Source organism: Strongylocentrotus purpuratus, unplaced genomic scaffold (genome assembly GCF_000002235.5).
Source record: "Strongylocentrotus purpuratus isolate Spur 01 unplaced genomic scaffold, Spur_5.0 spur5_scaffold_5, whole genome shotgun sequence".
NCBI classification, from domain to species: domain Eukaryota; kingdom Metazoa; phylum Echinodermata; class Echinoidea; order Camarodonta; family Strongylocentrotidae; genus Strongylocentrotus; species Strongylocentrotus purpuratus.
In genome coordinates this window covers 12,846,612-12,864,381 of record NW_022145611.1, presented here as the reverse complement: position 1 = coordinate 12,864,381, position 17,770 = coordinate 12,846,612, and the positions used below count along the sequence as shown (strand labels likewise).

At 35.9% G+C, this 17,770-nt stretch overlaps 1 protein-coding gene across 4 annotated transcripts in view; it reads left to right on the top strand.

Annotated features, from left to right (window-relative positions):
- The window catches only part of LOC100890735 (E3 ubiquitin-protein ligase TRIM9), a 58,558-nt gene extending 40,810 nt beyond the window's left edge, over nucleotides 1-17,748 (top strand). For 2 of the 4 annotated variants that reach the window (XM_030998928.1, XM_030998929.1), the window contains exons 5-10: nucleotides 962-1,118; nucleotides 4,826-4,843; nucleotides 8,028-8,167; nucleotides 9,348-9,486; nucleotides 10,431-10,484; nucleotides 14,268-17,748. In XM_030998928.1, coding sequence (XP_030854788.1) covers nucleotides 962-1,118; nucleotides 4,826-4,843; nucleotides 8,028-8,167; nucleotides 9,348-9,486; nucleotides 10,431-10,484; nucleotides 14,268-14,779 — 1,020 coding nt within the window. In that variant the 3' untranslated portion in view covers nucleotides 14,780-17,748. The remainder of the gene's footprint in view (nucleotides 1-961; nucleotides 1,119-4,825; nucleotides 4,844-8,027; nucleotides 8,168-9,347; nucleotides 9,487-10,430; nucleotides 10,485-14,267) is intronic. The other 2 variants (XM_030998930.1, XM_030998931.1) reach the window with 2 other exon arrangements.
- The last annotated feature ends 22 nt before the right edge of the window (nucleotides 17,749-17,770 follow it).

Genomic DNA, 17,770 nt, shown 5'->3' with positions numbered 1-17,770 from the left:
CAATGTGATGAAGTTAATACAATTGAGAATAGAATATACCTAATTGGTAATATCGATATATATTGGTATTACCTAATTGGTAATATCGATATTGCCAATATCGATTATGAAGTATCAATCAGTTTATCACTGGTTCTTCTACATGCATACTTTATTGCCACGTACTGGATATGAAAGAGTATGCGGCAGGTCTGCAGCAGGTCTCTTCATCATACTGAAAGAGTATGCGGCAAGTCTGCGGCAAGTCTGCGGCAGACCTGCCGCAGACAGTCATCTTTTTCACATGCAAATTAGTTTTGCCGCAGACTTGCCGCAGACTTGCCGCATACTCTTTCAGTATGATGAAGAGTCTGCGGCAGACCTGCCGCAGACTCTTCATCATACTGAAAGAGTATGCGGCAGGTCTGCAGCAAGTCTGCGGCAGGTCTGCCGCAGACTCTTCATCATACTGAAAGAGTATGCGGCAAGTCTGCGGCAGACCTGCCGCAGACTCTTCATCATACTGAAAGAGTATGCGGCAGGTCTGCAGCAAGTCTGCGGCAGGTCTGCCGCAGACTCTTCATCATACTGAAAGAGTATGCGGCAGGTCTGCAGCAAGTCTGCGGCAGGTCTGCCGCAGACTCTTCATCATACTGAAAGAGTATGCGGCAGGTCTGCAGCAAGTCTGCGGCAGGTCTGCCGCAGACTCTTCATCATACTGAAAGAGTATGCGGCAAGTCTGCCGCAAGTCTGCAGCAAGTCTGCGGCAGACTTGCCGCAGACTCTTCATCATACTGAAAGAGTATGCGGCAAGTCTGCGGCAAGTCTGCGGCAAAACTAATTTGCATGTGAAAAAGATGACTGTCTGCGGCAGGTCTGCCGCAGGAGTATGCGGCAGGCTCATTTCTTTCCTATGGGAGTCCAAATGGTTAATAACTCTTCTCCATCCAATCTTTACATCAATTTTTTTTTTCCATTTCAGGTCTCCGGAGCGCTGGTCCAACGGGCGCAGATGTCTGAGGAATCCTGGGATAAGGAACTACTCCTCCAGGCAAGGGTTGCTCCTGAGTTTGACCTGACCCTAGACAGCGCCCCCGCCATTCAATCAATAGAAAGGCTCAACTTCAAAGAGATGAAACGTGAGTGTCTCTTGGTTTCGGTTTGGGCCCAATTTAGCTTCTACCCTGGTTGTACCTCACCCCAAGTATTCTAATTGGTCATTTTTTTCTGGTATTAATTTTTGCTTGTCTCTGCATGGGCTGAAGGAGATTGGAATAATTGTGTTTGATTGAATTTGAAGTAATGGTGTATATAATCCAATCATAGCCGTTCTCCAAAAACATTTTTTAGGGCAATTTATGAATACATATTATATCATCAAAGGCTATGTCCATTAACTATCATGTTACATGACATTTCTATTAAACATTAATGTCTGTTAAAACATTTTCATGAATTGCAATTGGGAAAAAACATTACTTAAACAGAAACTTTTTGTGATTTCTGGAAGTTTTCAAATTTCTTCTTTTCCGATTGAAATATCATCATGGCAAGTTTAAGGCTCAATTTCAACAATTTACATAAAAACAGTAAAGACCCCAGTGATAAGAGACAAGAAATTAAATATACAGGCACTCCTTTTTTCTTAATTAGATTTCCTCACTGGCAACGAAAAAGAGAGTAGGCACATAATTTTTCTTTTTAATGAAACAGAAATTGTTGATCTTTGTAAATTGGCAGAACGATGCATGAATATAATATTGATGATGTCTGTTATTTGAGAGGTTAATTACTCTTGATATTCAATTGGACTTATAAGGATTATATAGGTGGGTAACCTATCCAGCTTCATACATTGCCATAATTGCTAGAATCCTAATAACCTAATGCATGTGGATGCAAGTAATCCTTTATGCACTCAACTTTTATTGAGATTAAGTGACCATTGTGGGACCCATATATCCCATTAATTTATTTACTTGCAATGATACTAATTGCTGTTTGTACAATGGATTTTTTTCTAATTGAGGGATATGGTGTACAAAGGTCATTGTCACACTTCTAATGAATCGTTGTCCCTAGTATCCGCCATTTCTAATAAATTAACTTTTTATGACATGACCAAAAGAAGCACTAGCTGACACAGATTTGACCATTATGATCAGGGATAGAATTAATCAAAGTGAGCCCTCTAAACCTTTAATTTGCTATTGAAAAATCATTGAAAAACTTGTCTTTTGATATATGATTCTTTATCTTTCAGTATTGTCATAGAACTGATTGAAAACAAAATGATTGTGTCTTATTGATGGTAACATGAATACCTAGGTCTTACGAGTACCCTAAATTACATTCAACAAGTCCAAACAAAATTTATATTGTAGTGAAGTCCAAGTTTCAGAGGCAGTTTTTTTCCAGCAGTGTGAATAATACTAATGTAGATACAGATAAGGAATATTGTATACATATACATACATTGTGACAAATTGAGCCAAGAGATGAAATTCAATTCTGAAACTTGGATTGTTTATCTGATACCATCTTACGACATTTCTCAGTGCATTCTCAAACACCACTACCTTTCTCTTTAATATCACTTTTACCCCAAGGCATTTCAGTAAAAGTAGAAGAAAGTATCTTTAGGCTATTGTCCAGAAAAGTATGTTAATTGCTTCTTTCTGGAAATATAGTTGAATTACATTTTATCATTTACAGTAAAGGCTTATGTACATTGTACCTGAACAATGTCCAATTATTTCTTCCCAGGAAATCCATAAAAGACATCAAATTATCATAATCAGACATTTGAAAGTTAACATGTCGGCTGTCCTCAAGAATGCAACCATGCCTGTGTAGTGTCATTGACAGGAATGGCCTTCTTGTAGGCAGCTAACAACGTATCATTACCTATCAAAGATGCTATGTCAGGAGAAACGTTCCTTGAAAAACCCAAGACTGGATGTCAATCATGCAAATAAAATTCTTTACTTGACAAATTATTTCCAGGGCTATAAGGCTCTTGTAATACTTGTTCTTTCTATGTGAATGCACCACTTAACCACCAACCCCTAGCTGCACCCTAGCTCGTCAGTCCCCCTCAGGCCAGGGGAGTAGAGATCGTGTCGGTATGCTCAACACCCTCACACCTTGTCTGTCACTGTTTGTTTGGGTGTTCTGGTGGCAGTGTGGGTCCTCCATATGGCACGCCCTATCCTGAACCCTGTTCACATTACAAGGGATATAGCATGATCCAGCACGCACTAGGTCGCGCTATCTCTGAGGTGAGAACGCGACAATGTCCATCCTGTCCACCCTGTCCACCCTATAGAGTGCCATGCCACGATGATTCAAAATGATGAACCTTGTAGCACCTGGTACGGGTGTTCAACTGGATGTAGCACCATCTTGTGCATGCTACTTGCTAGACTGTGCTATTTCTTGTACCATTAACATTGATTTGATTAGAGAGGACATTTTTGCACTCGGAAAGGGGTTCAAACTGGTCTCCTTTTATGTGTAACATAGAGTGGGGACTATGTTATACAGGGAGAAATTTGTGAGTATGTGAACTCATATTAAAGTGTAAAGGCAATGGGACCTTCTAAAGGGAGTCTTCACGTAAAACTTGCCAATTGACTGCAGGGCCCTTTTTCATAAAAATTGTTATCAATAATAATATACGATAATTGTTTTAAGCTACTGAAGTCCTTGCATTTGATTGCGTGTTAGCAGATTTATCATAGATCTGTGACAGATGTTATTGATAACAAGTTTTATGAAACAGGGCGATGATAATAATAAGAGGTCTTTTCTGGTTCACACCATGGCTCACGACCCGTAGTCCACGTTTGTAATGAGAAAGGGGTCTTATATTTATGCCATGTTAGGGCTGGGAGCAAAATCTTTTGCAGCTGAGTGGTTGTTTATGACATGTCGATTTGTTCCAAGGAAACAGCCTCTGGAATGAAAAAAGTGGGTTCCCTCTATCAAAGTTGAACTGCCCTGAAAGTTGCAGTAAATATTTAGGTTTCATGAAGACATTTGATTGTCATCTCCGTGTCATTACCAGCAGTGCCTGTTGATTTGAGCTTGGCTTAAAATCTAAAGAATTGACAATTCATTGGGATTTAAGGCGGAGCTCAACTTTCGCATACCTGTAGATGACAGAACAAGCACGCAACTACAATTTGGGGGAAAAAAGAAAGCAAACTATAGAATATATTGCCTGTTTTGTGACTACCGGTATTAGGATATGATTGTAACTCTTGAACTGTTATGTAATTAAAATCATTCAAGAGGGGGTGAATCCAGCTAGTGATGTGTGCGTGTGGGGGGGGGGGGGGATCTATCAAACATGTCCCTCTGAATAAATTTAGTTTTCAAACAAAAATGGTCAGGAAACTGTAAAAACAATCTCAATGGAAAAATTACCCCCCCCCCCCTCTAGCCCCCCCCTCTCCTTCTTGGTAAAATGAACTAGATACTTGCTGTCAAAGGCAAAATGTTTATAAATTGATATTTGTATTCAAGATTACTGAACAATGTATTAATCTCAGGAATTTTAGGTAAGATATCTAAGATATTTTAGATAAGATCAGTATCATTTTGTAATGTGGATGAAGTCACAAAAATATCTAAATTGAAACATGTTACATTTCATCAGCATTCTGTATGTGTAATGTGTTTCCCAAATTATGTACTGTCTGCTTAAAGCAGTCCTCCTTCGAGTCCTTGATTTGTTTGAACTTTTGTTTCTCAGATTTTGTGCGTGCAGGGTGTTGAAAATTTCAATTTTTTGTGTTAAATTGTGTTTTTCTGGTTTTGTCTATTGTTTTGCACATTGAAGGTGTGGACATGACTAAGGGTAAGACTCATAACTAGACCATTGATTATGCTGCATGTATTAGTCAAAAGTCCTTATTAGCAGTTTCTGTTGATATTTATCGCTTGGGCCTTTACATGTACATCTACAAGAGCTGAATATGATTTTGTATAGGGGAGGTCATGAACTGTTTATAGGATTGTTCGTTTAAGATTTGATAATATTTTCTTTTATCAGAGTTATAAATAATTAGTTAGTTTTAGTCTCATGTATCGGTTTTTACATACACATAAACCATTTACCAAAGATAATTTTTAAAAGATACTATTTATTAACATTTTGATATGAAAATAGTCCTTTGAATGAAAATACTAGAAAAAGACATCCCAGAAAGTTTATAGAAAAATGAGCAATGTATAGGCAAGTGGAAATACTTACTTTCAAGTTTCAATGATTTAGAGTGAATAATTTCCAAAGTTTTTTCAATTTCAACTGAAGCTCTTATTCTTGTAAGATTCTACATCGATTGGAGTTTGGGCTTTCAGTTAAAAAAAAATGATTTCATAGGATTTTTTGAAGCTGCATCCAATACAATATAAATGTTTGTTTTGTCTAGGTAGATCAGTTTTTTTTCCTGTGCAATCATTTTCTGTTTGAAATCAGTTTACAATGTGATGTTTGTTTGGTATCCTTGTAACAATTGTTCTTTTGTATATTATTTTTGATGTTTCATTTGTTCCTACGCTGTGATATTGTTTTCTGTTTTGTATTTGATTTTCTCCACTTGGAGGTTATTGCAACCAGTTTCAATTTTCAATGAGATGTTTAATTTAAGACTCTTTAGAGTAAAAGAGATAGTTTTCTTCTTCAAACACTTCACTTCTGACATTAAAGTGTAGACTCCTATCTGTGCCACTAGCATATATTTAACCTCCCTTGGTCTTACAAGCCATTGACTTTTTTAAAAATATTTTACTTCTATTTTTTACCATGGGGACTTCGGAAGTAACTTGTAACATGTATTTTCAAACTATCCAATTCAAGTAGCCTCAGAGCTGAACATACATGTACCTCTTCCATGGGGACTGGGAGTCAATGGGTTAACCCATCCCTTCACTTTTGACATTACAGTGAAGACTCCTAGCCATGCCAGTGGCATAGTTTAACCTCTTTGCTGTCACAACCCCTAACTGCCATTGCCTTTATACGTTTAAATTACACCCCCGGTACTCACAGATCTAGGTGAATCTGATCTGTTTTTGCCTACTGTTGCTGATGTCTGATTCTTCTCCATCCTGTCATACTTTCCCCTTCACCAAGTATCGATCGTTCCACCCAAACCTTGTGTTTTCAGTTTCCTCTGGTTTCTTGCTGAAGGACTTAGAATGGATCCATACCAGATTTTATCCTGATTTGATTGGAAAACTTTTTTCTTTTTTAGATTTCTGAACCAAATAAAGAAAATGTACAAATTTTAAAGCAGAAATCCCAGAGATAATATCAATGCAGATATTTTTGTCAAGTGGCTCAATATACTCTATAGATATCAACGAAAACAAGCAATTTAACGTTTTGCCAAGACAAACTCATCGTCTCCGACATGTAGGGAGTGTTGGAAGGGCACTTTCCTATTTGAAAACAATTCTTCTTTTTAGGGGGGGGGGGGAGGGGAAGAAAAAGAAGGGGGGAAAAAATCACTTTTTAAAATATGAAACATGAAAAAGGTGACTATTATTGAAATTAGTGTCATTACATGTAGATGTATCTGGGATTCCTTGTTCAAAATTTGGTGACACCTCGATTTCTTTGGCAACTATATGGCTAAAAATACCTTTGTATGGATGCACCTTTTATAGATTCCCCCATTCCATTCTGAACAGCTTTCTCTTGACATTCAGCAAAAACAAAAAAAATCCCCATCTATCGCTAGCCGTAAGATGCCACCGTTGGGGGGTAACTCGATGATCGTAGTTTGGCAGACAACTTGTATCAATAGCACCCTGCCTCCGATAGGGGACAGAAGAGCATGATACCTTGCATTGATCCGACGGTGGTCGATCCTCGCACTCTGTGTACCGGCTATCCCCTTTCCCGCTCTACATTTTGTTTCTTGTTTCAGTGTCTTGTGTATTTGCATCTCTGTGTCATCTTCATTTTTCATTCATGGTTTAGACTTGCAGCCTTTGTTCTTCGTGGTGAGCCGCCGTCCTGTCATATCATGTTTTCATGTCTCGCAGATGATGTTTCGTCTTATGTTTTCCATAGTCAGAATCTTTTTCATCTTGTTTAAAAACCTTTTTGCTCTGAATTGAATTGAAATAGTATTTCCATCTAATGCTTTCAGATTTTGTTAACCAATACGCAAGCAGCCATGATTTTTAAGTGAAAAACAGGTTAATATTTTCTGAAACTTTAAACACTGTAAATATGTATTTTCAGTGTAATATATGGGCTCTTCCTTGCATATCATTTTCAGCAGATGAATAAAAAAAGTCAACCTGAAATTAAATTATTCATATATCTAAGCTTTCCTTTCGTGTACTTGCAAGTTGTTTCAATAGAGTTTTAGCGATTATTATTTTGCCTAGTGGATATTTGCGTCATAATGGTTTCTAACTTGCACTTCTTAGATAGTTTCTTTTCATTTACACATTCTTTTTTTATCTTGATCTATAATTGATGCTAGTGTGTAAAGTATGTGTTTGTCTATTTCAGTCACTTGTGAATGTAAATGGCATTTGACTTGTATATGTTGTAGTGAATGTATATCATTAAATATGACTGCAGGTTAGAGAATGCCCAATAAGAAAATCGCAATGCATGTGATATGGATAAGATAAATTGCATTAAAATGATGAAGTAATTATCTTTTTAACAATCTTGTTTGATTCCTGAAGAATTTTCACTTCCCAATTTAGACCAAGTCCTAATAATTCCTCCTCCGGCATGTTTAAAATCTTTCTATAATAAATTCTAGTTTATTCAGTATAGTTCAGTATAAAACTAAAAGGTGCCCCATTGCGTTGAAATTGTTTTCTGTTGTCATTTACAGAGGCTATTTCATTTTCTACAGAGTAGTAAAATTTCCACTGGAGTAACTTTCACATTTGATATACCTTGCTCTTTCACAGCTTCGACTTTCAAGAGCCTAATCACTCTCAACTCTTATATAGATACTTTACTCACTATCATAGTTTACCCAACCTTCGTTTGTTGTGTTTTGCAGCACCTGAAGCACCCAGCATCATCCCATCTGACTGCAGTGCAGAGAACAACAGCGTGACCATAGCTTGGCAGGCCCATCCATCCAGCTGGGTAGAAGGCTATGTACTGGAGCTGGATGATGGCAATAATGGAGAGTTCAGGGTTAGTTATATTTTCTAATTTTAATTGATTAAGTTTTCTTTGTTTATAGATGAAATCCTCGTTTAAAACAGTTCTGGGCAACTATCAGTCGAACCTGCTGTACATAGTGACCACCTGTTTAGAAAGACCACATTTTGTATCCCTTGAAACAGTTTTTCTCATGAAATATATGTTAAAGTAAACCTGTTTATAAAGACCCCCTGTGTCTAATGACCACTATCTGTGGCCGTCTTTCTATACAGGTCTGACTTTATCACTGCACTATAACTTTAAATTGAAAACAATGAAACAAAGAAATATAAACCTAAAGTTCCTTGTCAAGGTTATTTCAGTAACTTTTGTATGAACAAGTTGATGCAGACATTTTAAATGAACAGGAAGGTTACATCTGTAATCTTGAAGGGCAGAGGGACATATATAGATACTTCACTATGCAAAAAAAAAATTCCCAGCATCATGCTTCAATGTCTTGTGATGGACATGCTGTCAAAGCAGATCTGTACAATCAAATCAACACTAGACATAAAGGGTAGAAGAATGGGTTTCACAGTTATTGTCATTAGTTCATACAATTATTGGGAATATCACACCCTCTTTCACTTTGTGAATCATCCACAGAAGTAGTGGAGCACTTCAATTCTCCAATGCCTTGAACATCACAATACCTTTGTAATTTTTTTTAAGAGAGGAGAGGAAATAAAAACAACATTTGCCACCTCTTGGGACTCCAGAGGAATGAAGCTTGTCCTGCAAAGTGTTTGTGGGTTCTTGATAGTTAGGAAGTTGTAAAAAATAAATATTTCCCTTATGATCCCTAGATATTACTTATATCCTGTTCAGATGAGAGGTAATTTATTTGAAACTTCTTTTATTAAAAACAAAAATTGTAGAAAGAATCTTCATAAGGTGAAAGGGGAAATACCCAGAGGAAATCAACATCATATGAAGATTAATCTACTTATGATAAATTTTTCTATCAAGTTTCATTCACAACTGAAAAAACATGCATTTTGCTACTTGATATTTGGTTATACAAGATTTCATTAGACAACATTGAGATTAGAGAAAAAAATTAATTACTAATAATGAAAGCTATATGATTTTCATGAAGTCTTGCAATGAATTTCTGTAATCTGAATGGGGCTGACTCATTTCTTGCTGTCTTTGTTATTCGTTACAGGAGGTGTACTGTGGGCGTGAAACCATGTGCACAGTTGACGGCCTGCACTTTGACAGTACGTACCATTCCCGCGTCAAGGCCTACAACCACGCGGGTGAAGGGGAATACAGTGAGACCATCTGCCTGCAAACAGCAGAAGGTAATTGTTAACCTGTTGAGTGCTATAGTCCCTCATTTTCCATAGGCTTTACACAGGGATGTTGCAGTTCCTGTAGGCTATGGGTTGACTTGCCCTAGTTGTTTGTACTTGAGAGGTGTTTAGAATCAGAGGGTATCAGCTTTTGTTGTGACTTCTGTTGCTGTAGTTTGTCCTTTGATGTGCTTGAAGAAAAAAATCTGGTATAGTTTTGTCTTTGAACTAAAATAATTGTATTAATGTTGAAAAGTCAACAGTACCATATGGACTAGACTATGTGCATGAAAGTAAATACCCCCCCCCCCCATTTAGTTTTTTTTTAATTTTGTGTCTGTTTTTGTTTTTGTTTTTGTCTTTCGTGAAGCTTTAGATATAATCAGGTTGGCTATTTACATAAACACTGACCTCGATTTTGAAGAATACAAGATTTAGTTAACTTGTCTTAATAAGGCATGAAGAAATAGTTCAATTGAATATTTACCAAAGCTATCATTTAAGGAAGTTTCCAATGCATAAAATCCTAACTTTTATTTCATAAACTTGATAAAACTCTGTGGAGACAATCTGGTATATAGTTTAATAGCATCAGCTTTGGTGTTACCCTGTCAAGGTTTCTTCTAATTGCGAATAATAAACTAATTTTTGGTCTGCTTGTAATGCCTAATAATTCATAAAGAACCAAACAAAGCCAAAACAAAACAAAACAAAACAAATATCAAATTTGCATCATGTTGACTCCCCTAACAATTTTTCATTGCTTTTTGTTCTGTTTTACTTACTTTGCTTGTCCATGTGTCCATCTGTTCATTTATGTATTTCTCTCCATAGAGACAGCATCATTTTAGAAATTGGTTACAAGTAATTTACCTGTATAATTAATTTGTCCTGCATGCCCATGCCAAGAAGAACTGAAAAAGTATGATGTTGTAAATGTTTGTTTTGTTTAGGAATCAGCTTGTTCAGTTCAAGAGTTTGTATGTTCACTGGAAGAAGTTACATGGGTAAGGTCAGGCAGGATTTCTGGACCCTATATTTTCACAATTCACATTTTCTTCAACAGGGTCACTACTTTATAACAAATCTATCAATAAGATCATCCATTTCTGAGTCTTAATTATTAATTTTTATACATTGTCTCTCAATAGATTGTGTGAGGAACAGGGAAAATGGAGGTTGAATAATTTTACTAAACAATGCATGCCGAGTGCTGACCACAATATAGAGATATTTTCTTTACTTTAACACAACTACCACATATTGTAATTGTTGACCACTGACCAAAATATCAAGATATTTACTTTACCGTAACATCCACATATTATCATTGTTAACACAAGATCAAGGGATAATTTTGTCTTTCCCTGTCTACAATATCTCTTTATCCATTTTTGTCTGTGTAATTTTCTGTCTATACATCTGTCTGCTTGTCTCTATCTTCTTTTCTCTCTCTGTCTTTTCTTTTCCCTCTATCTCTCCCTCTCCTATGACTGTTTACTTCTCCCGTAGCTCTCTTGATCTCTCTGTCCATCTCACTGTCTCTCTCTCTTTCTCTCCCTCTATCTCTCTCTTTCTCTTTCACTCTGTCTCTGTCTCTCTCTCTCTTTCTCACACACACACAAACCCCTATTCTGCTCCACAATTGTGAACTGGTCTAACAATTTAATGACTTCAAATAATCCAGATATAAGTATATCACTATGATGAATTGTTTATTCATTATGATTCTTATCCTACATATAACACTCTATACTTTCAATCCAATTTATATTGTTTTCCTTGTATTGTGTTTTGTCCAGTGACTTGTATATGATGAATGCAATTTTTTTTTTACCAGTGACAACTACAGATTTTTCTTCTTCATCTGTTAACATATGCCTTGATATGTGCTAAGGCAATTACTTTTGATAGTACAATGCTATTCTTGTCCTTTTAAGTTTCTTAATATTTCCCTTCAAATTGTCATGAATTTTATATCTGTATACCTTAGTATTGTCATTTTATCTCCATATTTTATCTCTGTATAGATTTAATTGTTTCGCTTTGGTGACATTATTGTTTTTTGTAGTAAATGTAAAGGAAACATGTCTTGACCATAATCACATACCCCAATTTCATCAATGCGAATGACACCTAACTGTTAACACACTGGACAAAACATATTACATAATTTGCCTGCATGGCCAAAATTATGTTTGTTGTTGGTCAGTTTTGAGTCAGCCTTGTGATGTTACTGGGGTGTCAACTAGTTCTTCCAATCGATAACAAACTGCTAGGTAATATCCTGACTTCTCTGCCTGAAGTTACAATATGTCTATCATTTGAAAGTTAATAGGATATTCTCTGATAGGGTTTGCCTTTTATTCTCCTTTTTTTAAAGAATGCCCATTGTATTCAAAGAAAGTTTCTGTATTCTGTATCTTTCTGTTGTTCTTCTCTTTAAAAAAAAAATCAGAAAAGCCCATGGCTTTTCTTAACCCTTGATCCTCCCCGTGCCAACCCCACTCTGTTTACACTCTGATTCCCCCACCCATCCTGTCCCTTTAGCTTCAAGTGCTTCCTTCTATTATGTCTTCGCAGTAGGGGATCGTAATTTGTAGGCTTCTCTTGGAGTACAAACTTTGTCATCAATCAGCTTCTTATCGTGAATGCCCATGTTGCTATCCTAGCAACAACATACATGAATGAGTAGATTCTGGGACATAGTCACCTTTCTGACTATCTCTCTCTCTCTCTCTCTCTCTCTCTCTCTCTCTCTCTCTCTCTCTCCTGTTCTACCCTTCTTTCTCCTCCCTCTGCCCCATTCTTCTATCTATCTCTCTCTGTCTTTTTTTTTTCTTCTTTTCTCTCTTCTCACTCCTCTTTCTCCCCCTCTCTTCTCTTCTCTCTCTCTCTCTCTCTTTCTCTCTCTCATTCTCTCTCTCTCACTCTCACTCTTAGAGAATAAGGCAAGCTTGTGCCATTTGAATAAAGTATTTGACTTACTTTATCTTGTTACTAATAGAATAGGTCTCTGGAGTAAGATATAGCACCTTTCTTCAAGCAGCTTAACTATACACACACGTTGATAGGATTAGAAAATAGGATTTGCACAATCTAATAGAGGCATTGCCACAACAAAGACATGGTCGACATGTTTTTCCTATTTTCCTTTTTAAATGGCAGCCTTAATTGGATGAATAAAAGAAGGAAACATTTGAAATTGGAAATCAAAATTTTACTGAGATTTAATGCTTCATCTTATTTCGTGGGAGCATATTATACTGGATTTTTCTTACATGTAATTTATAGGATAAAAGGCAATACTGCTGCATAAATGGTTATTCTAGTGTATGTCTCTGGATTGTAAAACCATTTTGTGTGATTGTAATTCAGAGTACTGCTAAGTGAAAAGACATTCTCACAGTTTCTGCTAGGAATGCTCTGATAACATAATCAGAAGGCAGATAGATGACATTATGTCATCAAGTTGCCATGTAGGATAGAGAAATTTTGTACGAGAAATAGAAATAATTATTTCATTAAGTATATTCTTCTCTCTTTCACAGGACAGGCTTTAATGTCCTTCTCCTTTAGTTATGTGTGTGGTTGTTAGAAGGGGTCATTAATGAAATAATACATTGATAAATAACATTAGAATTTAATGTAGATATAGCTAACTTTTGTACAACACTAATTCAATTTCGTGTCATAGTTTAGTAGCATCTCTAAGTAACTTTACAATATCCTTGTGTTTGAATAGTTCATACTGAAATCATTTATATTTGGATACAGGATAGGTACAGGACATAATTCATATATTTTCTTTTATGTATAATATGTGCATAAATAATATGATCTACTTATCTTGTAACATCTAGTATGTATATAAATGACAGAGTATTATATAGTTGTAAGCCTGAGCAACTGCAGTACATCATCTTGTTATCATATTTTAATGTTGGACTGGAATATGTTTTATTAAAACCTTAGAACACTGGCTTATATGCTCATTTGCTTGCTTTGCCAACTATTCAAGAATTATTTGTTCTCTGTTTTATACAGTTAAGATGGTAACAGCTTGGCTTTGACAACAGAACTCTTCACTCATTCCAGACCATTACAAACCATTACAAACGGGTTTAACAGTGGTGGAGTCGATTGATAGGCTTCTTTGTTGTAGTAGATTTGAAGGACGTTCATTCTTTTCATTTAAGGCAACCCCACTGGGAACCTTATCCTATTGTGTTCATTTATGAATAGCCAGTAGGATGAGCACATGAAATGGTGTTGTTTTTGACTGTTCAGAGAGTAAGCACAGAGGGCAGTGTTCCACTCTGTGTACAGATGGCAGTGGTAATATCTTGAACAGGTATATAATGATCGAAAATGACTTACCGGTAGATATGATATAGACAATAAGGTTCATTAAGTTGAACTAAATAAATGGAAGGTGGATAGCTAATTTGATAGTGATGTTGTCAATAGAATACAAGATATATTGTTTTCAGTGCATTGAGACATGTACCAAGGCTTATTGGGTGTAATGTCCAGATAATTTATAAAGTGTATATCTTGTACTTTGTTGTTGTTACCCCAGTCAGTGGAATCATTTTCTTCTCTATTTCCTCTCAGTTTGTAATTTACTAGGTCCATGGACCCTACCAAATTAAGTCATACATGGCTTTTGGCATTCTCCCAGGTCCTCAAATCTGTTGGGTACTTCAAAGATAAATTACATGAATCTAATTGCTACCTCTATGTTTATTTCAATCAATGATGTATATTATTTGCTTTATCCTCCACAGTTGCTTGGTTCCATCCTGACCCTAGGACAGCCCACAAGGATATCATCTTCACCAACGAGAACATGACACTTACCTGCAACAACCAAGATGACCGCATTGTCTTGGGGAACGTTGGCTTCTCCAAGGGTGTCCACTACTGGGAGGTGACCATCGACAGGTACGACAATCATCCAGACCCTGCCTTTGGCGTTGCGCGATTGGACACGTCCAAGGACACCATGCTCGGGAAGGACGACAAGTCTTGGTCCATGTACATTGACAGCAACCGAAGCTGGTTTATTCACAACAACGCACACTCGGATAGGTGTGAGGGCGGTATAGGTGTCGGTTCCGTCGTAGGTGTGCTGCTCGACCTAGATAAGCATGTTCTGTGCTTCTATGTCAATGATAAGGCGCAGGGTCCAGTGGCCTTCAAGGATATGAAGGGTGTCTTCTTCCCAGCATTTAGCTTGAACCACAATGTACAAGTCACAGTCCATCCAGGATTAGAGATACCCACAGACTTTGATTAAATTCCCTATCAAACATATAACGTTCTATTTGTAAAAAGCAGAGTTAGTGCAGTTTTATTAATGAAATGTCATTCTTGATTGAAGAAAGTGGCTTGTGTGAAAATGTATCTGTAATTGTGTAGAATGTATTCTGGTAGAGCACATAAGTTCATTCCTGACACATGGTATGTGCAATGCACCTTGTCTGTCACTCTGTCACATACATTTTCAATAGATCTTCAAAACTTTGCAGTAGCTGGATATCTGTATTAAAGGTAGTGATTATGTATTCTTTGTTGCTTTATTGAATCATCAAGGGTACCCTGTGCTTCTTCCATTTTGATTAGAAAACAATCAGAAAATGTAATCTTTCATTTGATTTCCCTATTGTTGTTATGTCACTGATGAGTGCTGGTGAGTAAGAACATCTTCCATTTCTAATCTTATCATGTCTACACGTGCAGTAGAATCTGGTCAGCATTTCACGAAATCATTATACCGGTAAGTACAATTTCATAGACAACCCATTGAAATGCGTGTACTAGATTTTACACAGGTTCCAGTGGGATGTCAGTGAACTTGTACTTGTGACAGTTTTGTGAAACAGCGATGCCTTTTTGTTGTTGTCCTTGCTATGGTAAACATTAAGCCCTTGTATTGGACATTTTATAGATATAGACATGTATGCAATGATTGTATTGAACATTATGAATTAGCATTCCCTTGATAGTATCTTTGTTTATACTTTTAGAATGAATTAATCTGACAAATTGTTAAGTCCTTGTGATTAAAATATCACAGAAATAAGTCTTCGTAGCGGACAAAGGTAATCAATAAATCAAGAAGACTGACGTTTTTAATGGCTGCTATTGCACTTTGGCAAGATATATATCTTATTATTCCTCACTATATTTATAAATGTGCATTGTAGACCACTACCAAAGTTATGTCCACATAGAGGCTTTCATGTTTTGACTGACTGCAGATAGTTAACCCTCGATTATATCCTCTTTTTATATACATTGTACCTGTGTAAAATATGTATTAGATGATTTCATTTAAAGGTGCTTTTTTCATGAAGAAGCCAAGGAATGAGTGTCTCCTGCCCTCCAGAATGAAAAGGAGAAATTAGTTAATGAATTAAAGCTGAAAGAGCATTGAATTGCCATGTATGGACCGTACTTGTACATAGAAAAAGATATTTCCCTGTTTGCTTCATAGAGACAGTTATTGCAAATGTTGCATTTGGACGGTGTGGTAAAAGTGCTTTTTGTATGATTGTGTAGAGGAGCTGCACGATCAAAATACTTGCTATTTTTAAATACTGTAAATAGATTATTGCATTGGTTTTTCCATGTCATAGAATTAATCAATGATAACTGCACATATGTATACTAGAGTGACAAAATCATTGATTTTGATAAATGTGTGGTCTGTATTCTCTTGTACTTTCAAAATGCAATTTCTATGATCTTTTCAAATATTGATGACTATTCAAAATGAAACAAAAAGTGGCAATTGTACTTATTATCATGTAATGTCATGAATAAATTGCCACAAAAACTGTGTTCTGTTATCACAATCATTATTTATGTATTCCCTATTTATATGAGTGCATGTGTGCGTAAAATAAATTATTTATCTATCTACACAAGCCATGACAATGATATATGATTTTAAAATTAGGAAGATATCTCTGTTATTGTTCATGGTTATATTTTCTTTTTTCTATCTTTTACTTGAATTTGTTCACACTGACATTTTTTCTTTTTGTTTGAACTGTTTAAAAATATCACAATTAGATTTTAGAGGTGATTCGTAATTTGTAAATCATTTGTAGAGTTTAATTAACAAAAAAACCCAACACTGGCATTGTCAATACAAGCAGGTCGATGTCAAGTGTATGTTCTTGAGATTTTTGTTTTCTGTTTTATTCAAGAAGACTGAATATATATTTTAGTCAGTATTTCAATGCATTTCCTTGTAAAATTTACCTGTAATTCTAAGGAATGTATGAAATATGTTTGAAAAGCTATTTTTCTTCATTCAATCATTCGTATTTTACAAGATTTCCAGGTTAATAGTAGTCATAATTTCTGTGTTATCTGGACCAGGACATTTGTTAAAATTATATGCTGTATACAAGTAACTCATTGGTGCTTGGGCGTTGGAGAATATAATTGTTTATTCCAACTTCCTGTTTGTATTTTGTCCAAATGACCAACATAAAAATTTGCCCAAATTTTGTGTAAAGTGAGAAATTTGTAATTGGAAGACGATCAAGAACATGATATTAGATATATAAGTTTGTTGATCAAGTATTCACTTGAATTGGGACCAACAAATATATAGGTCATTAAGCCATTTTTCCTCCCTCAAGTGGATTCAGTCCATGGCAATGAAAAGCACTGACCACAAGTTAATGAGGTTATTGTATCTGAACAAAAATTGAAATTAACATTGTGTAAAACATATCTGTTAACTGAATGCATTTGTTTGAATCAAAAAACTTTGGCCTTTACACTACTAAAATTTAAACCTGATGCTGGGTTCCAGCTTTTGTCCAATATCGGGTTTAACCGAAGATGTTAATCTGAATTTTCCTTTTGTAAAACAAGAATTAGTCAAATATGGACCTAAAATTTCAGGAACATAGTCTTTGTGGGATGTAAGAATAAGAGATGAAATTGTGGTTCACAAATAACTTGTGGCATTGGCTTCCAGTTGTATAATGTAGAAGCACATAGCCTCACTAGTTTATTTCAAGAGGTAATGATGTCTTTGATAATGGATGAATTCCTACTTTGAAACTAACAGATTAGTTTCTTTCATAATTAAGTCCAGATACAAGAAACGTTTAAATACCTCATTTTCTACTGAATATCATACTGCTGTAAAAAGAGCACCTGTGATCATGTGTTGTATTTTTTGTATATCGTGCAAAATTATATTAAGTGAAAAGTATTCATTGCTTAAATGTATTCACATCAGCAAGCCATCTTTTGAAGTATA